Source organism: Anomalospiza imberbis, chromosome 19 (assembly GCF_031753505.1).
Source record: "Anomalospiza imberbis isolate Cuckoo-Finch-1a 21T00152 chromosome 19, ASM3175350v1, whole genome shotgun sequence".
NCBI classification, from domain to species: Eukaryota; Metazoa; Chordata; class Aves; order Passeriformes; family Viduidae; genus Anomalospiza; species Anomalospiza imberbis.
Window position 1 is genome coordinate 1,018,171 of NC_089699.1, and position 21,441 is coordinate 1,039,611.

The following is a 21,441-nucleotide window of genomic DNA, read 5'->3' on the forward strand; positions in this document are numbered from 1 at the left end:
CCCGGCCCTTCACAGGGACAGGGTGACCCATGGCTCACAGTGTGGATGGCACTGGGACACGGCCACTCCCAGCAGGGACAGTCCTGGGCACCCACAGAGCAGCGTCCCGAGAGGGACTCACCTCCTATGGAGTCCATGTCCGAGTCGGAGACGTGGGTGATGGAGAACCGGGACACCGGGGCAGGTGAGACTGTGAACCGGGAGAACTGGATGGGCAGCACCTGTTTCTGCGCCGGCACCAGGGCGGGCACGGCCGCGGGGGGCTCTGCCGGCGTCCCCGGCAGCGAGGCCACAAGGGATGGCTTCACTGGCATCAGTGGGAAGTCGTCGTCCCACTCGAAGCCACCACCTGGGACACAAAGGGAAGGCGCTGAGCCCACTGTGAGGGTTCCACCATAACCTCTAACCCCATCACCCCATAAATGGCCCTCCATCATCCCATAACCGCTGACCACATGACTCTACAACTGCCTCCCCATGATCCCATAACCACTGCCCTCCCACCACCCCACAACCACCAGTGCCGTGAGCTCCTGGTCTCTTACTCTCTTCCGAGGCGTTACCATCCGAAGAGTCATCGGAGGCTCCGAGCCTGTCCGTGGGGCTGGGGGGACTGCCACTGGCAGGGGGCTGCCCCGAAGGTGAGGGGGGCTGCCCCGAAGGCAGGGTGGGCTCTGGGAAGCTCTGCTCAGCCAGCTCCCGCGTGGGGCTTTCCTGGGGATGGGGAAACAGCAGGAAGGAACCTCACTGGGGCTCAGCTGGAGATGGCTCCCACCACCAAAACGGCATGAAGCTGTGCCCAGTACCTGGCTCTGTCCCCCAGGGCACCCACCTGGTCGAAGAGGTAGATGGTCACATCGTCGTAGAAGGAGACGGCCTTTTTCTTGCGCTCCAGGTCCTCGCAGAAGGACTCGGACAGCAGGCTGGGCATCTTGAGGAGGCTGCGCAGGTTCCGGCCGCTCTGGCTCTCAGCCACCACGATGGGCACAGCTGCCGGCTCCTCCTCGCTCTCCTCGCTCTGCTCCTGGATGTTGTAGCAGCGCAGCTCCTCATCCGACTCGTCGCTGTCTTCTGTGTCCTCCTCCTCCTCCTCTGGCTCGTCGCGGCGCTCAGGGGCAGCCGGGGCCGGGGAGAGATCCGGTGGTGATTCGCCCCCGGGGAGCACCGTGCTGGGACCCCCTGGCGCATCGCCCGCCCCGGGGCCCTCCAGGAGCAGCCCTTGCTCCCCAAGCCCAAACACGGGGGTCACAGTCTGTTTGTCCCCCCCTGTGGCCCCCCCAGGTCCAGGGACACCATCGGGCACGCAGGTCCCTCCAACAGCTGATGGCTCCCCAGGGCTCACTGGCACCGGGGTCAAGAGGAAAATCTTGGGGGTCACAGAGCCAGGGGGACAGGTGTCTGTGTCAGGGCGTAGGGCGCTGCCCGGCACCAGCCCCGTGCCAGCGGGGTTCTGCTTGGTGCCAGGCGCCTGCTCCGGTGAGCTCCCGGCCTCTATCCCCACCCAGTCCCCCTCCAAAGCCACCGCCGCTGCCGTGGGCACCGCCACCGCGACGCCAGGCGCTGCCGGGGGGCTGCCGGGTGCCCCCGGAGGGTGCAGCGGGTCCTCTCCTCGCCCTGTGTCCTGCAAAGGGGAGCGGGGACCCTCCTCTGCCTCCGGGGTGCGGGACCCATCGCTGTCCCCTTCGTCCTTATGGCCGCGCTCGGCCTCGGCGTCGCAGTCGGAGAAATAGGCAGAGTCGCGGTACGGGCTCTTCTCGGCCAGGCCGGCCAGCTCGGCCCCCGGGGCGCTGGGCAGCCGCGTTTCGGGGGCCGCCGCCTCGCCCTCGCCCCCCGGCAGCCCCGGGGGCGGCTTCCCCAGCTGGCTGAAGGCCTCGGGCTCTCGGGGCTCGTGGGGCTCCTTCAGGACAAACTCGGGGGACTCGTTGTTCTCGGTGTCGTAGCCGCTGTCGAGGGCCCGGGGCTGGCCGGCGGGCACGAAGGCGCCGGGGCTGAGCACCTCGCAGGAGCTGGCCGTGGAGGGGATGTCCAGCGACTCCAGCGAGTCCGGCGTCCCCACCTGCTTCTGCAGGGACCTGAGCGCCGGGGCCGCCTCCGCCCGCTCCGTGTATTCCCCGGAGAAGTCGGTGAAGACGCCGGACGTCAGCTCGGCCGTGTCCTCGTCGCTGCCCTCGTCCACGCTGGGGAAGCTGCTGCTGGAGAAGGTCTTGTCCGGCGTCCGGTCGGCGTCGCTGGCGGCACAGGCGCCGCTCTCGGCCGCGGCCTCCGCGGGCGCCTCGGCGGGCTCCGCTGCGGGCTGGGCGCCGTCCGCGCCGGGCTCGCCGGGGCTCGGGGCGGCCGTGCCAGCCGTGGGGGGAGCGGCCTCCCCCGGCCCCGCGGCGGCGGGGGGCGGCGGGCTGCGGGCAGGGCTTCCCCCGGCCGAGCTCTCCTCAGGGTGGGCATCGCGCGGGGCCCCCGGCGCAGGTGGCGGGGCCGCGGCGGGGCCCCAGGGCGCGGCGGGGCGCTCCGCCAGCGTGCCGGGCTGCGCGGGGCCGCAGGGTGATGAGTCACGGCCGTGCCAGGCCCGCCGCCGCGGGGAGGGCGAGCGGCACGGGGAGGAGGAGCCGCCGGCCATGGCGGGGGGCTGATCCTGCCGCGGGCGGAGGAAGTCGTGTCCCGGCGGGGACCCCCCGAGCTGGGGCTGGCCGCGGGGCACCGTGCCCAGCGGCTTGGCCATGAGCCCGCGGAAGGTGATCATGCGGCGGTAGCACCAGCTGTCGCCGGCCGGGGGCTCGCGGGGGCTGCCGCTGCCGATGTTGTTGTTGGAGGAGCTGTTGGAGGCCCACGGGTGGCGCTGAGGCGGGGGGCTGGCACCGGCCGGGTGGGGGGCGCTGGGGGGGCTGTCCTCGCCCAGCTCCAGCGCCACGCAGTCCGGCGGGGTCCCGCTCGGGCCCGCTGTCCCCCCGTACCCCGGGGGGCTGTAGGCGCAGTTCCCCGACGGCGAGACGCCCAGCGGGTCGGCAAAGACACCGGGCTGGAAGGCGGGGACGGGCCAGTCCTGGCTGCCCGGCTGGGAGGGCTGCTCCTCCAGCAGGTACCCCTCGGCCCCGTGGCTGGGGGACGGCTCGTAGCCCCGCGGCTCCTGCCCGGGGCAGGGGTAGGGGTAGTACTCGGCGCACTCCCAGGAGCCCTCGGCCGCGGGCGCGTGGCCCAGCAGCGGCTCCATGCTCAGGGACACGGTGGGGCTGCCCGAGTCCGAGTCGTAGGTGCCGCCGCTGCGGCCGCCCTGGGCTCTCCAGCAGGCCGGGGGCCGCAGGGCCCCCCGCTCGCCCACCGGGCTGTAGGTGCACATGGTGTAGTCCAGCTCGGCGCTGCCCTCGCCGGGGCCCTCGATGCGGATGTAGTACTCGCTGCCCAGCGAGGGGCTGTGGGCGCCCAGGATGGGCACCACGCCGGGCGTCGGCACCCCGGGGCAGCCGGATGCCTTGCACTCATAGCAGGACGGGGACACCCCCAGGCTGAGCCCCGCCGTCGTGGCCGGGTAATAGAGGTCGTGGTAGCGGGCAGCGCTGCTGGGGCTCAGGGACCCCAGGGGGGCCTGGAAGTGCTCAGTCTTGGTGTGCTCCCACTTGTACTCGAAGTTGAGGCCGTGGCTGGTCTCCATGACGGTGAGGATGTCGTCCCCGTCTGAGGGGAACCCGTCGGCCGAGAACTGCTCCAGCAGCGGGAAGGACGAGAGCTCGGGGCCGTGGTGGCTGCCGCTGGCGCTGCCGTTGGGCTTCATGGAATTCCACCGCTTCTCGAAGTCCTCCTCGGCCTCCGTGGCCCCCTTGGCGCACAGGTAGGACAGCAGCAGGTGCACCTCCTCGGCCGTGGGGCGCTGCTCGGGCTGCAGCCAGCAGAACTGCATCACCTCGTACCTGCCGTGGGGAGCGGCCAGCGTCAGCCCGGACCCCGCCCGTGCCACGGGGCAGGGGAGGGGGTGGCTCGGGCTCCTCACCAGCGCTCCGACAGCGACAGCTTCAGCTGGGGCTTGGGCAGCTTCAGCTGCTGCTCCTTGATGGCGTAGGCCAGCACTTGGCGGTCAGAGTAGTGGTCGTAGGGCTGGCTGCCCAGCTCAAACAGCTCCCAGATGGTGACGCCCAGCGACCTGCAGGCATGGTGCCATGCTGGGGGTGCAGGGAGACCCCCATCCTGCCCCCGACCCCAAAACCATCCCGATGCATCCTGCGAGGCTGCAGCCCCCTGTGCCCCCCCAGAGCCGCTCACCAGACGTTGCTGGCCTTGGTCTGGTCCACCACGAGCAGGTTGCCGTGCACCTCATCGATGAGCTCGGGTGCGATCCAGCGCAGCGGCACCCACAGCTGGTCGGCCGTCACGAAGTAGTCATCCTGCCAAGTGTGCAGGGTCAGTACGAGAAGAGAACGTCAATCCATGGCGTCAGGGACCGGCCACGCCGCGGCACCGCTACCCCCTGCCTCCCCACCCTCCACCACTGCCCCCCATGCCCCTTGTTCCCCCACATCTGCCCCTGGTCTGTCCAACTCTGCTCCTGGCACCTACTGTCCCTTGTTGCCTCCCCTCCTTCCCCCCTCTGCCCCTCTGCTCCCCCACCCGAGCCCCTCTGGCCCCTCTGACCCCCAGTTCAGCAATCCCAGCTCTGCAGGAGTTGTGGGCTAACTGGAGCAGGACAGAGAGACAAATGGACGGGTGGGCAACCCCAGGCTGTGCTGGCATCTGCCTGCAGGGTCCTGTGCCTGGCAGAGGGGCACATCTGGACCAGCCCAGGCAGTGTCACCCCATTGGGTGGGTGGGTGCCGGAGCACACCAGGTGGCACTAGGGGTCCCTCACAGGGTGGTCTGAACCCCCCTGCACCCCAGCAAGCGCAGAGGTGCCCCGACACCGCTGGGGAGGGGGGATGTGTGCGTGAGGGTGGGGGGAAGGGTCAGTCGGGTCTGTGCCAGGGTGGGTGTACGTGGGGGTACCACAGGATCCCAGCGCGCAGCCCCAGCCCCCTCTTCCCTCCAACCAGCCTTACTTTGTACTTGCAGTGCGAGAGCCCGTAGTCCCCGATCTTCACGGTGAGGTCAGCGGTGAGGAGGCAGTTCCGCAGGGCCAGGTCGCTGCCAAGCAAACCCGGAGCTGTCACCGGCACCGAGAGCTCGGGGGGCAGCCACCGGGGACCCGACTGGGGCGGCCGTGCGGCGGCGGGGCCGTTCCCCGCCCGGCTCCGGGCGTGCCCGTAACGCGGCTCTCAGTGCACAGCAGGAATGCCTGCGCGGCCCCAGCTGCGCCGCTGTCCGTCCGTCCATCCGTCACACGCCGAGCCAAGCAGAAGGCGGCTGTTCCCGGGCAGCCTGAGCCCTGGCATGGGGCCGGGTCATACAGCCGGGGCACAGGCGACAGCCCTGCTGCAGCACGGACCACCGAGGCTGGGCTGCCCTAAGGGAGTCCCTCTCCCGCACAGCTGGGGGCCCCATGCCCCCCTCCCACAGCTCATGGGGGACCCACCTGCAGAGCCAGGCTCGGGTGGGGACACTCCGCTGGCCCCCGATGGCAGCGCGCCCCCTCCTCAACAAAATCACTGATGCTGGAGTCTCCGTCTGCAACTCACTCAGCACCAGGATATTGTTGGGCAGGAGGAGCAGTGGTGGGGCAGGAGCACTGGCACCTTGGGAACCCCCCATGCAGGCCCCGCATTGCTCCCCAGCTCCCCCCAGAACGCAGGACAGCCTACCTGTGGATGTAGTTGTTCCTGTGCAGGTGCAGGACGCCACAGGCCACCTCGCATGCCATCCTCTGCAGCGTCAGCAGGTCCGGGGTCATGGCCTCAGCCCCCCGGCAGCTCCGCAGGTACCCCTTCAGGTCACCCTGCGGGCAGTGCCACTGTCACCCTCCGTGCCCAGCACCCACGGGGGCACCACGGGTAGCGGGGCACAGGGACTCACCAGCGGGCAGAACTCCATCACCAGCAGGTACGGGGTGACCTCGGCGCACTGGGCCAGGCACTGCAGCAGGTTGGTGTGCTGGAGGGCTCTGCATGGGCACAGCAACGGGGGCGTTTGTGCACCACCGCCCTGCCTGTGCTGGCACTGGCATGGGAGGGGCAGTGGCAGCCCCCTGGGAACTCTTCCTGCCAGGGGGATGGCAGCAGTCCCCCAGGAGCCATCGTCCTGCCTGCACAGGGGCTGCCACAGGGGCTGCCAGGAGCGGGTACCAGCACGTCCCAGCGCCCGGGACGTGTCACAAAGGGACATTTGTTCAGCTGTGCTGGGGCAGGAGCAGCCCCGTGCCCCCCCTGCTTGCCCAGCTCTGCCCATGACCTCACTGCTGCCCCATGCCATGGCCAGTGGCCCCGCACAGCTCCGGTCCTGCCACGATGTAGGGATGGAACTGTGCTGCCCCAGAGCAAGGGCAGCCACAGCTCTGCCCGGCAGCTGAAGGTGGCACCGAGTGGTTCTGTCCCCATGCCACAGCATCCCCGCTCCCAGCACTGTGGAGTGACCCCAGAGGTACCTGTAGGGCTGTGCTTCCTCCAGGAACTGCATCTGGTCCTGCACACTGGCACTCGCCTTCAGCTCCTTCACCACCACCTGGGTGCTGCTGATGCCCGAGTTCACCTCCCCCAGGAACACCTGGGGCGAGGGACAGGCTCGTCCCTCCATCCACACCCCAAACCCCCCTGGCACAGCCGGGGCCCCACATCCCACCGGGGTGGGGGGTCCAGGGGTCCCTGGCCCTGGGCTCACCTTGCCGAACCAGCCGTGCCCGATCTCCTTCAGGTACAGCAGGCTCTGCCGCCCCAGGTCCGCCGACTTGAGGAGCTGCACTGTAACAGAGCCCATCCAGCTGCCCGCGTGTCCCCCTGCCCGCATGTCCCCCTGTCCCCACATCTCCCTGCCCATCTGCCTCTGCTCCCCACCAGTCCCAGCCAAGCCCTGCTGTCCTCACCGTGCCACCCGGTGCCAGGCCTTCTGCCACCCCAGGATGCTCTGGAGCATCCATCCCCAGGAATCCTGCATCCCAGGCATCTTCGTCTCCAGGCATCCTCCCACGATCAGGGGATGTGGGGTGCCAGTGTCCCCAAGCAGGATGGCAGCAGAGCTGGCTCCCTGCCCCTTCTCCTCCGCAGGGAGTGCAGAGCTGAGCCCGGCACAGCGCTGGCATTTAGCCCCTTCCCGGCCCCCCCAGCACAGTCCAGCCCCTCGGGAGCCCGTGCCAAGGGCAGGCAGCAATGGGGCCATTGTTGGTCCTTTCTGCCCACCCCACTGTGGCCATTCTTTGGGCAGGGAGTGACATGGGGCAGGAGGGGCACAACCAGGCGCCCCCCACATTCCTCTCCCACTCAGAGGCTTGTTTACATGGGAGCAGGAGTCGTGGATGTCACAGTTCAGGGTGGCCGTGTCCTGTCCCACCCCGGTGCTGCTCCCCTGGGCTGGCACACGCAAGTGCCTGGAGACAGGGACAAGGGACCCTCACACAGGGGAACCCTGTAGCACTCCCCAGGGACCTCGGCTGCCTGTCCCTCGCCATGGCTCTGCTGGAGCTGTCCCTCCACCGCAGGGGAGACCCAGCATCCCCACGTCACCCTGTGCCCAGTGATGAGAGCGGCAGCCGCGGCATGCAGGGGTGCTGCCCCGCCCTGGCTTACCTGAGCGCCCCGGCTGCTTGGCCATGGGCAGGGACACCTTGGTGAGGGGCAGGACATAGACCTCGGGGCCATGCTGGGGGGCAGGCGAGCCCTGGGCCGACAGCTCTGTCACGTAGTCGTCCCCCTCGGCGTTCTCAAACTCCTGGTTCAGGGCGCAGGGGGGAGACACACCGAGCAGAGAAAAACTGACCCGGTGGGCTCCCCACTGCTCTAGTGCCCTGCACACCCCCTCTGCCCCGACAGGCTCATGGGGTCCCAGAAATCCCCCCCACCCCGCACACAACCCTGCCCGCACACGGGGAAGGCACACCCTCCCCACCAGCCATCCCTTTACCTGTCTGTGCCACCCCGGCAGCCCCCGGCTCCCAAAAGCCGCCCGGGCGAGCAGGTAGGAGACGGTGAGCATCTCGCCCTGCCAGGCTGTGCCTCATGGCGCTGCCGACACCCCCAGCACTGCACCGTGTGCCATGTGCCACCGCGGGCCATGCGCGGACACCGGCCCGGCCGCTCGCCATAAATACCAGTGCGGGGGCACCAGGGGGTCACTGTCCCCCCCGGCACGGCGAGGTGCTCCGGCGGTGTGGGACGTTACACAACACCCGCCGTGTCCCCCCCGGCCTGACCCCCTCCCGCCGCGGGCGCCACAAGCCTCCACAAAAATCTCAGCAATTAGGGAAAAAGCGTTTTCTCGGCACATTCTGTGCCTGTGAGGTCAGGGTGCCTCCCACCCTCGGGGGCGTGCGGGTGGGACCGGGCCCTTAACCATGGCGTGGCCTGGCCCCGCACGGAGCCGGGAGCACGGATGGGTCACGATACGACCCCAAGGATCCTGAATCCCGCAGATCCACGCTCTGTGGAGCTGGGATCCAGGATCCAGACCCCAGTGTGCTGAGCCCCACAGCCCCAGCAGGCAGCGAGGGGCTGAACCCCTCCCTCCAAGCACTGCTGTCCTGAGCCAGGACACATCCAGCCCTGGCGCTGGGGCAGAGAATTCTGCACCAGGAACCTCCAGACACCTCCATCCCTTGCTGGGTCCCTGGGAAGAACCCCCCACCCTGGACTGGGACCCCCCCGCCAGCCCCGCAGCTCACCTTGAAGCCAATGTCCCCCTTCTTGCAGCACAGACAGGCCAACATGAGGAAGATGAAGGTGAAGAGCCCCGAGAAGGAAACGGCCACAACGGCCAGCGAGGAGGACCAGGAGAGCTCACTAAGGGGGGTGCCGTCTGTAGGGACATGAGGTGGTCAGGGCTGGGGGCACCGGGGAGGGGTCATGGGGCATGGGGAAAGAACATGGCTGCACTGGCTGGGCACCACATCCTCTGGGCACCAGCACACCCCAAATCCGGCACCTGCCACCCCACTCCAGCTGTGCAGTGTCCTGTGGGGTGGCAGGGCACACGGTGGCCACGGTGACAGTGGAGGTGGCCGCACTGCAGCTGCCCATCCCCAGCAGGCCCCGCTGCCAGCTGCAGCTGCCACATTACTATTCTGCCCGGAGCCTGCCCAAACAACCAGTGCCGTTGTGGTGGGAGCAGCCGGAAGGTTGTGGCACTGCCAGCGGAGCCGGTCACCGGAGACCCCCACAGCCCCGCGGTGCCTGGCTGGGACCGGTGCCCTGTGCTCAACCATGAGCCTGGCACAGACCCCCGCCGGTGCCGTGGTCCCTCCCTGGGTCACCAAGCCGGTGCCGGGGATGCTCGTGGCACACACATGCCTCCAGCACGTGGCCCATGGAGCTTCCCTGTCCCTGTGCCCTGGCCTCGCTGCCCTGCTCTGGAGCTCCAGCACGGGCTCCTCGGTGTCCTTGAGACCAGCACCTGAAGGGCACCAGGGCTGGGGAAGGTTCTGCTGCCCTGGTGGGCACCGGCAGCACCCACTTCCCCCGGGCACTGCCCGGCACCACGCGGGGTGGGCACGGAGCGCCCTGGCTCCCGGCATGGTGGTGAGCGGCCCCACGGGCCTTGGCACAGCCCAGCCGTGCCAGGGAGCAGGGAAGGAGCTCCAGAGCCATCTTCTGAGGCTCGGGATGCAAAGCCGAACCTGGGAGGAGCGGGGGGCGGCATGCCCCCCCTTCCAGCTGGTTTCCATGGTGAACACACTTTGTACCGCCAACGTCACCATTTTCCCTGGATAGTGGGACAGCAAAAGAGAAAATGACTCACTGAAAAGAGCCTTTGAATGGCAACGGGGAGCAGAGCATGGGGATGGGAGCCTGTCTGAGGTGACCGTCAGCTGAGCTGCCCCTCAGCTCGGGAACTGGAGGTTCCCAAAGAAGACAACAGGCCAGTGAAATCCAGCTGGTCCTGCCTCGGTTTCCCCACCTGTACAACCAGAGACCTGGGAGCTGTGACGAGCCCAGACTGGGCAGGGGCACCACCACTGCCATGACCCACTGGCACCTTCCCTCCCTGTACCCAGAGAAAGGTGATGGGAAGTGTGGCATCATCTCAGATGCCAAATTATCCCAAAACCAGGTCAGATGCACCTGCAGCAGCAGCTGCTGGAGTGCAGGGAGCACCAGGACACGGGAGGCACCAGAACACGAGGGACACCAGGACACAAGGGACACTGGGGCACAGGGCTGGCTGAGTGCAGCCTGAAGTACCTGAAGGTACTTCTGAAGTACCCCAGGACCCTCAAGAGAAACCAGGGCCCCCAGCACATCCTGCCCTCCATTCCCAGGCTCTGCCCCCCACTCTGCCAGCAGGAATGAGGTTCCCCCGGCACAGAAGCCATGCCCTCCCCCTGGCCTTCCTCACCGCAGGGGTCAGGCTGAGAACGGCCAGCTCCATGCATCCCCCAGAACCGCGGCGTCACTCGCAGCCCCTCCACCCAGCGACCCCGGAGCCAGGGACCACCCACCCTCACCCGGCCAGCCCCGCGGCAGGGCACCGCTGGGGGCTGGTGGCCATGGGGCTGGTGGCAGCAGACAGGCCACAGCTCCAGGGGCACCCACCCCAGCCTCACACCCAGCCCTGGCAAACGGGAGCAGAAGGGACACGGGGGAAGAGGGGGGATGCCGGATGCCGTGAGGTTCAGTGGGGTGTAATGGGGTGCAGTGGGGTGCAGCAGGGTGCAGCGGGGTGCAGTGGGGTGCAGCAGGGTGCAATGGGGTGCAGCGGGGTGCAATGGGGTGCAGCAGGGTGCAGTGGGGTGCAGTGGGATGCAGCAGGGTGCAGCGGGGTGCAGTGGGGTGCAGCAGGGTGCAATGGGGTGCAGCAGGGTGCAGTGGGGCGCAGTTGGGTGCAGTGGGGTGCAGCAGGATGCAGTGGGGCGCAGTGGGGTGCAGCAGGGTGCAATGGGGTGCAGTGGGGTGCAGCGGGGTGCAGTGGGGCGCAGCGGGGTACAGTGGGGTGCAGCAGGGTGCAATGGGGTGCAGCAGGGTGCAGTGGGGCGCAGCGGGGTGCAGTGGGGCGCAGTGGGGTGCAGCAGGGTGCAGTGGGGCGCAGTTGGGTGCAATGGGGTGCAGCAGGGTGCAGTGGGGTGCAGCAGGGTGCAATGGGGCGCAGTTGGGTGCAGTGGGGTGCAGCAGGGTGCAGCAGTCGCCCTCCCACCCCACGGAAGCCACCGCGCACCCGCGGCGGGCACAGCCCGAGCGCTGTCCCCCCGCCTGTTGCGTCGCCCACCCAGCGCAGGTCGCGGCTCCGAGCGGGGACGGGCAGAGGCCGGAGGGTCCCGGGGCGCTGCCGGTGCTGCTCCGCCCGGAGCGCGGCCGTCCCTCCCGCCGCCTGTGCTGACTCACGGCCCCGGGGCTGCCGCGGCCGCCGGGCCGGCCATGGCCCCGCTGCCTCCGCCGCCGGCGGGGCGATGCTGCGGCCGCCCGGCGCTCCCGGCGGAGCCCGCCCGGCCAGCGGCGGCTGACGTGTGCGGAAGGGCCGAGCCGGGGCTCCCGCAGAGCCGGCGGCAGCTCGGGGCTCCCGGCCCGGGCACAGGCACTGCCCCAGGCTCCGGGCTCGGGGCACGGCACGCCCCGAGCCTCGCACCCGCCGGGCCCCTCGCTGCAGGACCTACCGCAAGACAGCCTGTGCCTCAGTTTCCCCACTGGTGATTCCCAGCTGCCCTGGGAGGGCTCGCAGGGTCATCCGGGAAGGGATGGATGCTCTGGCGCCTTGGGAGCATGGTCCATACATCCCCCCTTCCCTCTCGCCGCCCACCGCAGATTTCAGCCTGGAAACATGCCAAATCCTGCTGGGAAAGGTTGGATTTGGGCAGGGAGAAGGGCAGGATATGGGTAGGAAGCAACGCAAGATTGGGGCAGGAAATGGGGCAGGATTGGGATGGGATTTGGGCAGGATCCAACACTCACGTCCCTCAGCCCCTCTGGCCACGGGCTGCTCACTCCCAGCCCCATCCACTCTCCCTGGCATCCCGTTAATCCCTGTGCCCATGGGCAGCTTCCAGGGAAGCAATTTCACAGCCCGCAGGACACACTGTGCTCATCCACACACACAAAACCCCAGCTGCCATTTGGGGTGTGAGCACGGGCTGGGCCTGGGGGCTGTGCAGCTCCAGGGGAAACTGAGGCACCAGCAGGAACCGGGATGGCCAACCTGAGCTGCGCCCCTGAGCCTGGAAGCCCCTGCCATGGGAGCAGCCATGGAGCGGGGTCAGGGCTGGCAGTAGCCACGGTGCCAGCCATGAGCCTGGCACAGAGCTGGTACCCACAGCATCCTCCCCTCAGGATCCTGGCATCCCTCACTGTGGTACCCAGAGCCTGCTCCAGCAGATCCTGCAGGACCCAGGCATCCCCTCACCAAAAGCAGGAGCAGGGAGCAGCACCCTTGATCCCCATTGCTGGAGACCTTTTCCCACCAGGAAGAGGCAGAGCCATTGGAGCAGCCTCTCTGGTGGTTAATAGATCAGTGAATTGTGAATTCCAGGCACGCCTGCCTAATCCCTTCTCCTTCTGTATCTTTTAACGTGGCGTATTTCACCAAAAGGATTGATTCTGCCCTTTAATTCTGGTTTTGCCATCTCGGGCTGAAACAGCAGCAAAAAATAAATAGCTGGAAAATAACAGAAAATCATCCATCATTTTCTGAAGCAATGAAATAAAAACAAGGACTATGCTAGGGACAAGCCGGGCTCTGGCGTTGCTGCGCACACACCACGCGTGTCAGCCTGATTAGGGACAAAAAATCAAGTTCCTCCATCAAAGCCCGCCCTGATGCAGAGCCAAGAGCCAACAATTCCCTCTGTTTCCACAGCAAATAATGGTAATGTTATTATGATAACATAATTATTATAATGTAATTCTAATAATCCTCGATATTATAATAATATATAGTAATAATATATTATTATTATATATAGGATATTGGAATTGTGTATGGAACTATAGATAGAATTATACATGGAAATACATATATTGTATTTTTATATATAATTATATAGACTATCCAGATTATAGAATTATTAGGATTCTAATAATATATTGCAATAATTTTTTTAAAAAGAATACTATAAAGGGCATTCAAAGCAAGCTCAAATTGATTATTTAAACTGAACTCTCGTGCTAGGTGTTCCAAGTGAGCACTGAGTGGGGGCGGTGAAGCGCATCCCACACTGCCCAGGCAAACCCGCTGTCCCGAGGGACTGGGAGGGCCCTCGGTGTCCGGGGGGCACCCAGCCCTCCCGGCAGGGCAGGGATCCCTCCGTGGAGCCCGGGAACGCCGTGCCGTGGGCAGCACCGGGGGCAGTGCCACGCCAGCAGCGGTGCCACGCCGGGGGCAGTGCTGGGCACATGGCACCGGGCACATGGCACCGGGCACGCCGAGGCTCTGGCAGAGCCCGGCAGCGTTTACATAACAGCGGCAGCGGCAGCGCGAGCAGGGCGGCCTATTTATATCCAAAATGCTCAGCGCCATTATGAAACGAGAGCTCTGGCTCCGGAGCACGGCCCGAGCAGGGGGAGGCCGGGGGGCGAGCGGGGCGGGTACCCCATGGCACAGGAAGGAACCCGGGCTCGGGATCTGGCTCTGCCCCAGCCCTCGAACCAGGCTCGGCATCAAGGATGCTCAGGACACGGAGCTGGGGCGTGCCTAACGCCTCCCTGTCCCATGCCCACCCTCGGGTCAGCCCCTGGTGCCCAAATCACCTGCAGGCACGGGAACACACAGACCAGGGCGACTGGAAAATCCCTCCTTTGTCACAGGGGTGGCTGAGGGTGGGCACAGGGCACGGGTGAGCAGCACACAGCCACAGAGGAAGGGCTGTGGTGGCCAACATGGTGGCCCAGCAGCAGGACACCCTGGCACAGCTGGGACAGGAGCCTGGGAGCTGGTGGGTGCCCTGCCCAGCCAGGGCAGTGCAGTTCCACTTACTGCGTTTGCCCACACTGGAATTTTCCTTCGCTCCAGTAATTATAACAAACGGCGTTAACCCCGCTGCTGGCAGCGGGCTGCAGGGAGGACGTGGGCACGGCTGGCAGAGGGGAAGGGGAGCGAATCGGGATCCCCCCGACAGTCTGGGCTGTGGGACAGTGGCTCTGCAGAAAACCCTGGGAAATTCCCATTCCTGCAGTGCTCAGCCCTCCCAAACCCATGATCCCCACATACTCACTGTCCCTTGGCCGGTCCTGAGCTCCACCACGAGCCCAATGCCAGCTCTGGAGCATCCCAGGATGCTCCGTGTCCCCTCAGTTTCCCCAGACATCAGGGCCTGGGCCGGCTCTCGGAGCTTGGTCGATGGCAACGACGGCAGTGGCAGCGCTGAGACGGCTGCACCATGCTCCGATGGCGCTTCCCGGGCTGTCAGGGGGATTAATGCCCCCAGGAGATTTATTTTCCTGCCAGTGGGCATGCTGAGTCAGCACAGAGCAGCTCCTCTCCAGGCCAGCCCTGTCACCCTCCAGCCCTGTGACACGACCCCGTGGGGTTCCTCTGGCTCAGCCCATCCCTGGGAGCAAATTCCCACTGGGGCTGTGAGGGGCCTCTTGCTGGGGCAGGAGAGTGTCTGGGAGCCCTGGAGTGGCAGCAGCGCATGGCCAGGACCATTATCCCTGCATCCCACCACCCCTGGATCCCACCACGCCACCACCCCTGGATCCCACCATGCCACCATCCCAGGCAGTGAGCCCCAGCACCTCTTCACTTGCCAGATCAGTGCAGCAGCACAGGGTGGGAACAGGCTCAGCCATGGCACCAGGGCAGCCCAACTGCCCCTCTGACCCAAATCCTGGGATTTTCCAGCCCAGCAGTGGGATGGTGAGGAGGTGACGTCACACCAAGGCAAAACCTGGGATGCTGCCTGACTACAGACACTCAGCACTGGATGTGGACCCCTTGGCTTAACCCCCAGCTGGCACCACGCTGGCAGTGCCATCGCTGCCTGCTGTCACCAGGGTGCCAAGGCTCGGCTCGAGGCGCACGGCAAGGGGGGCACCGGAGCCCTGCTCTGGCTGGGAGGACGCGGTGCCAGGGAGGGCAGAGCCACGGGCTGCCCTGGCACAGGGTGTCCCAGCAGGGCCGGGAGTGCCGGGCAGGGAGCCCGTGAGTCACAGCCCCGCTGCCCCCGGCAGCGCGGGGCCCTTTCAACCCCGGCATATTAATTTCTGCTAATTGGCTTTGACAGGGATCGGTGTCGACGTTCCAGAACACACCCGCCCGTGTGCGTGGGGCAGGAGGGAGGGAGAGGAGAAGGGGGGAGCAAAGTGGCACCCTCAGGGAAGAGGATCCTGGCTCTGTCCCCTCACTGAGCCAGGTGGGGCCTGGCTACCCTGTTGTGCTGTGCCAATGTCATTCCCTGTGCCAGGACAGGGGGGTTGCCACATGCCACCCCATGCTGCCTGCCCCCAGCATCCCTGTGGGCACTGGGAGTCACCTCCTGCCTGTGTGCCCAGCTCCCGGTGCCCTCCAGCCCGCAGTGCCATCCCCCAGTGGGAAACACGTGGCAGGACGGGACACCAGGCATGGTGCTGCCACCACTGTCACCTTCCAGCCGAGAAGCTCCCGCTGCCCTGCCCCAAATCCCCTTGGTGTGTCCAGTCCAAACAGCACCTTCCCCCTGTATGGCCTGGTAAGTGCCAGAGCGTGCCTGGCCCTGGTTTGGGTTGCCAGGGTCCTTCTGCCTGCTATGGCCCCTTTGCCACCACGGTCCCCCAAGTCCTTTCCCATCCTTGTGCCGGGAGCAGGCGGAGGCACCATACACAGAGCACCAACACTCACCATGCTGTTGTCACTGAGTGTCACTGGGGCACTGGATGGCAGCAGGTGCCAGGTGGACCCAAAAACACAGGGCTGGGGGGACGCCCTGCCCTCCCTTTTCCTCGAGTCCCCAGAGTGGGGAGTGGGCACCCATTTCCCCCTGGAAGGCCAGGAGATGTGGGGTGCATGTTGGGGCACACAGCGCTGGGTCGTGCCCCGCTGGTGGCTCCAGTGCTCCATGCAGGACCATCTCCAGGCCTGGCCCGGGAATGGGTGAAGAGAGAAGGGAACCACGAGGCTGCAGGGCTGGGACCCTCCCCTAGAGCCCCCAGCACCTGGAAGGGAATGAATCCCTGGCAGAGCCGGCACAGCCTGACGCAGATGTTGGGACAAGCCAAAACCAGCAGGTGAGGCCGGAACACGGGCAGCTGCACTGGCACATCCCTGTGGCACCTCCACCCCAGGTGACACTGCTGTCACCGTTCCAAGCCACCTATGGCCCAGCTTCCAACCCTGCATTTCCAGGGAATGCAGGACCAGGAGGAGATGCTCCCCTCAGAAGCACCAGAGCCTCTGGGCCTCTCCTGTCCTGTCCCAGCTGAGGTGCCAACATGCCCTACAAACTGCTTTCCCCAGCTCCTCACTGGCACAAGCCATCCCCAGGGAGCCAGGCTGGCACAGGCAGCCACGCTGCCACACAGGCAGGAGCTGCTGCCACATGGACCAAATCCACAAAGCCGTGAAATCCAGAATGTGGTTTGTTCCCCCCTTTAATTCCTCTCCCGGTGCTGGTGGGTGGCAGCTGCACGGCAGCGCCGAGCCCTAGGCCAGGCAGCACAGCACAGGCAGGGATGGAAACAGGGCTGAAGGGTTTTGAAACCAAACCTGCCTTGAGAACCCTCAGGCCGGCAGGATTCGCGAGGAGCGGGGCCACACCAAAAATCAAAGCAAAGTCTCCTCAAGGGCTGAGCAGGGCAAACGGCTCTGGCTCGGCACTGCCGCATTTTGGGTGTAAATAATGAGATTTCAGAATCAAATAACGAGCGGCTGGGGACAAAGTCCCCGTTCGCTGAGTCCTGGTGCAGCTCATTTCCAAATCCCCCCACGGATTCCGACCGTGTGCAGCCGGGGGAGCGGGAGCGGCGGAGGAAGGAGGGACCGGGAAGGCGGCGGAGAGGGATGCGGGAGCCCAGCACCGACAGCCGGAGCCTCCGGCACCACCGCGCCCGGCACGGGCACCGTTTCGCCGCCTTGGCGGTGCCGGAGGAGGTGCCGGGAGCGGCGGGAGCCGCGGCACCGCCGCTCGGCTGCCGGAGCCGACACGCGTTCTCCCGGGCTGGTAAACAAAGGGCCGGAGCCGAGCGCCCGCCGGACGCTCCCACGAGGGGTCCCGGTGCCCGCGCGGTGCCAGCCCCGCACCGGGAGGGACACGAGGCGGCTGCGAGGGGCGGCGGTGAGGGGCGGCTGCGGCGGCCGCAGCCCCAAACGCGCACCGCAGTCGCCAGCCCCGCGCTGCTCCGCGGCTGCAGCATCTTCCTGCAGCTGCGCCGCGGCCGGAACACGGCGCTTACATAACGGCTGCGCCCCGAAACGCCGCTGCCGTGCCCCGGCCCCCGCCGAGCCCCGCCGGCTCCCCCAGCCCGACGGGGGACCCTCAGCCGCCGGCTCCCCGGCCGGCGCGTGTCTCAGGCGGCGGGGGTTCAGCCCCGGCTCCGTCTTCCTCCGTCTCACCATCACCATCCTCCCTGTTGTTATTATTCCGTTCCAATCCCGGAGATGCCTTCAGAGGCAGCGCAGCCCCGGGATTCCTCCGCGCTCCATCCCGCGGAACAAAATGCCGCCCGGCTGCGGCAGCGAGCACACCGCACCGACACACCGGGGTGTCCCCCCGCCACACCGGGGTGTCCCACGGTCACACCGGGGTGTCCCCCCGCCACACCGGGGTGTCCCACGGTCACACCGGGGTGTCCCCCCGCCACACCGGGGTGTCCCACTGCCACACCGGGGTGTCCCCCCGCCACACCGGGGTGTCCCACTGCCACACCGGGGTGTCCCACGGTCACACCGGGGTGTCCCACGATCACACCGGGGTGTCCCAGCACCACGCAGGGGTGTCCCACGGTCACACCGGGGTGTCCCAGCACCACGCAGGGGTGTCCCCCCGCCACACCGGGGTGTCACACCGTCACAGCGGGTCGGGTCCGGCTGTCAGAGCCGGGAGCCCGTACACTGACATTCCCGGTGATGAGGGCGAGGGGATGCTCTGCTCGCGGTGCAGCGCGATGCGGGGATGCTCGTTCCCGGTGCACCGGGAGGGCAGCGCGGGCAGCCGGTGCGGGGCTGAGCCGGGCACATGGCGGAGCACCGGGAGAGGCTCGGTGCGCGGGAGGGGGTGCGGGTCTATCAGCCCCGGGGCTGCGGCACTTACCGGGGTCGAAGTGGGAGCTGAAGGCGAGGCTGGGGCTGAGGAAGGCGGCCGCCATGGCAGCGGCGGCGGCGGGGAAGCGGCCCATGGCGCGGCGGCGGCGGGAGCCCCACGGCCGCCGGCTGCCGCTGGCCCCGCGCTGGGCACGGCGGCGGCGGCGGCGGCGGCTCCTCCTCCATGGCGGCCCCGCGGCCCCGCGCCCCGTGCCCCGGGGAGGGGCCGCGCCGCCGCCGAGCAGCGGGACCGGGCGGGCGGGGGCGGCAGGTGGCGGAGCCGCAGCCCCGGGACCGCACCGGGATCCGCGTCCTCCCCCCCGGGATGCGCCGCCGCCGCCCCCGCGCGGTCCCGCCGGGATGGATGGGGGCCGTGGGGGACCCCCGGACGGGGATGGGACCCCCGAGGGGCAGCCGCCACCCTGGAGCGGGACCGGGACCCCCCGAGCAGGGCCGAGGCCACGCAGGGGCTGCCACCCCCCAGAGCGGGGACGGGATCCCCCGGGAGCGGGGCTGGCACCCCACAAGTAAGGAACTGCCCCGGCGCTGGCCCATCCCGGGCACCGCCGGCTTCCCGCGACCAGGGGTGGGAAATAGGGACGGGATGGGCAGCTCTGCCCCCAGCCAGCCCCTCGACCCCCCGCCAGCCCCCTTCACACACACACCCTGCGCCCCATCTCTGCCCCTGTGGCCCAGCACAGCCTCACCCAGCAGCCCCCCAGTCCCATCCCGAGAGGGAGCGGAGCCCCCGAGCAGCCCCAGCCAGGGGGTCCCCTTGGGCTGGGGGGCTGCCCCATGTGGGGCCATGGCTTGGCCTCGTCTGCTCGACGCTTTGGAGTGTGCCCTCCAAACACGGGATGCTCCAAAACCCAACAGTCCCAATTCCTTGGCAGGGAACATCCCACAGCTTCATCCACATCTGCTGGCAGCTCCCAGGCAGACCCTGGCAAAGCTCTGGGTGACGCTGGTCACCGAGCCCACCTGGGAACCAGGTTGGACTTTCCTTCAGGGTCATGGCAGAACTGTCCTGTCCCATCCCGTTCCTGGGAACTCCCTTGTCCCAGCCATTGCTGGGCTCAGCTCTGAGCACGGGGCTCGCACATCCCCACTGCCAGTTTGAATATTTAAAGCCAAATTTTGCGTACACGATTAATTTTTTACAAGCCTTCAAGCCTGCACAGAACAGCACCACGCTGCACATGTCACGTTGCCACAAATAGATACAGGCCTGGAAAAATTACCGGCTGCTGGGAGAATAAACACATTGGAGCCAGTTTCTCCCTTCTCCCTTGCCTCCGCATTTCTCTGCTCTGGAGCAGGTCTGTCCCACAGGACCCCCCAGTCCCTCTGCCAGGGGTAACAGGTGACTGCTGATGCCCCATCACTCATTTTGGAGACCTCTGGCTGGGGTGCAGCTCATGGGCACCCCATTGCTCCCATTGTCCCCCTCCCCACTGGGTCCCTGGTCCTTTCTGGATGGGCAAATGGCCGTGACCCAACATGTGGGACACCCTGAGCTCCTCCAAGAGCCTTCCTGGGCCTCAGAGCAGCTGAACAAAGGTGGCACTGACCTGGTACAGTCACATTCACCTGGTGCAGAAGCATTTGGAGTCTTTCAGAGCTTTGGTGCCATTGGTGCCCTCTGGACCAGCCATGGTCCCGTGGAAGTGGTGGCCACTTGCCAGCGGGGTGGTTTTCAGGGCCAGCCTCACCCTGTGCGGCTGAGCTGGCACTAGCTGAGTCACAGCCAGGTGGGATGGGGTGGGCGGCCGAGATGAGCCCACACCGGGCACCCACGGGCCCAGCCGCCCCCAGCATCCCCAGCACACTCAGCTGGTCCCAGAGTGGGTGGGACAAGGACGAGCTGAGGCCTTCCTGGCACTGGGAAGAGGCAGGGGGGCTTTGGTGAGTGGGAGGGGATAAAATCACCCAGTGTTGTGTTGGGAGTGGCAGCCCCAGTGCCCAGTGTCCCTTCCCTCCTGTGTTTGGGAGAGGGTGGGATGGGGAGGAAAACGAGGATGAGGATGGATGGGATGGGGTTGGAACTGAGAATGAGATAGGAAAGAAGACAAGGACAGAGATGGACTGGGGATGTCACTGGGATAGGGATGGGTTAGGGCCATGAGAAAGGAGTGTGTGCCTGCCCAGCCCTGCTGTGCCACCCTGCCCACCTTGGGAAGACCCGGAATCCCCAGCTCAGCTGGGACACCAAGCACAGCAGTCCCATGCCCCAGCACCCTCCGTGCCCAGGTGACACCCCCAGCAGCCCCATTTGACACATCCAGGAGGAGGGCTGAGCTCTGTCATGGCCACCCAAACCCACCACCTGCCCTGTGCCCCCTGCCGCTTGTCCCGCTTCCCACCAGATTTCCAACGTGGCTGTAGAAGGGAAAAACCCAAAGGAGAATCGAGGGCCAAAGCCCCAGGGAGCCCCTCGGGTGCAGCCCTGAGGTCGGGGCTGTGCCAGCGCTGGTCCAACCCCGGCAGAGGCACGGGGTGGCACCGGCACCCCGACATCCCCTCCCGGCCGGGGCGGCGCCGCTGCCGCCGCCCCAATTAGCAGGGGAGATTACAGATCTTTCCCAAGGGGAGATTACCCTGCTCGGATCCTGCCACTTGCTCCGGCTTCTCGGCTGATTTGTCTGGGGCTGCAGCTAATCCCCTGCCGGGCAGACACCAGATTGAGCCGCGATTCCCGCGCGGCGGCTGCCAAAAGCCCCCTGTGCTCCTGACCTCCTTCCCGGCCCCGCGGCGGCCAACGGGCTCCGCTCACCGCCTAATCCCGGGGCAGCCGGGGAACGGTTGCTCCCGAACCGGGGATCCTCGGCAGAGCCCGCAGCGCCGCCAGCGTGGCTGAGCGCCCGCCGTGCCGGGCTCGGCAGGGACAGGGACAGGGACAGGGACACGCTCGTGCCACGCGGCCGCCGGTCCCGCGGGACCCCCGGGCTGCGGGCGGGGGGCGCCGGCGCAGGCACGGGCAGCCAGCCGGTGAAAATCCGCATCCCCGTTATGCAACGGCGCTGATTTATTCATGTCTGAACCGGGCACTGGCCTAGAAATTAGCCCGGGCGATGCCGGGGAGGGGCCGGGAAGATGCCGGGAGCCCGCGGGGAGCGGCGGGAGCGGGGCCGGGCACACCCCGGGGACCGTGGGTGGGTGTCCGGGCACGGGGCTCGGGGTCCTACACCGGAGCCACAGGGCTGGGCACAGGCACAGGACCCCCTGGCCGGGCAGCGAGGGGGCTGAGCC

The 21,441-nt window shown here is 67.1% G+C and overlaps 1 protein-coding gene across 6 annotated transcripts in view; it reads right to left on the reverse strand.

The window, feature by feature from the left end:
• AATK (apoptosis associated tyrosine kinase) overlaps positions 1 to 18,389 on the reverse strand; it is a 175,954-nt gene extending 157,565 nt beyond the window's left edge. For 4 of the 6 annotated variants that reach the window (XR_011005301.1, XR_011005300.1, XM_068209877.1 and 1 more), the window contains exons 1-13: positions 18,203 to 18,389; positions 8,720 to 8,853; positions 7,629 to 7,770; positions 6,727 to 6,806; positions 6,494 to 6,612; positions 5,926 to 6,013; positions 5,715 to 5,848; positions 5,016 to 5,100; positions 4,246 to 4,385; positions 3,977 to 4,126; positions 833 to 3,896; positions 546 to 714; positions 122 to 349 (exon numbers count right to left, since the gene is read on the reverse strand). Coding sequence is in view for 4 of the 6 variants with exons in the window: in XM_068209877.1 (XP_068065978.1) it covers positions 122 to 349; positions 546 to 714; positions 833 to 3,896; positions 3,977 to 4,126; positions 4,246 to 4,385; positions 5,016 to 5,100; positions 5,715 to 5,848; positions 5,926 to 6,013; positions 6,494 to 6,612; positions 6,727 to 6,806; positions 7,629 to 7,770; positions 8,720 to 8,853; positions 18,203 to 18,287 (4,618 nt within the window). In the remaining 2 variants the exon portion in view is untranslated. Of the gene's footprint in view, positions 1 to 121; positions 350 to 545; positions 715 to 832; positions 3,897 to 3,976; positions 4,127 to 4,245; positions 4,386 to 5,015; positions 5,101 to 5,714; positions 5,849 to 5,925; positions 6,014 to 6,493; positions 6,613 to 6,726; positions 6,807 to 7,628; positions 7,771 to 8,719; positions 8,854 to 11,641; positions 11,750 to 18,202 lie in introns of those variants that run through there. The other 2 variants (XM_068209878.1, XM_068209879.1) reach the window with 2 other exon arrangements.
• Between the last annotated feature and the right edge of the window lie 3,052 nt (positions 18,390 to 21,441).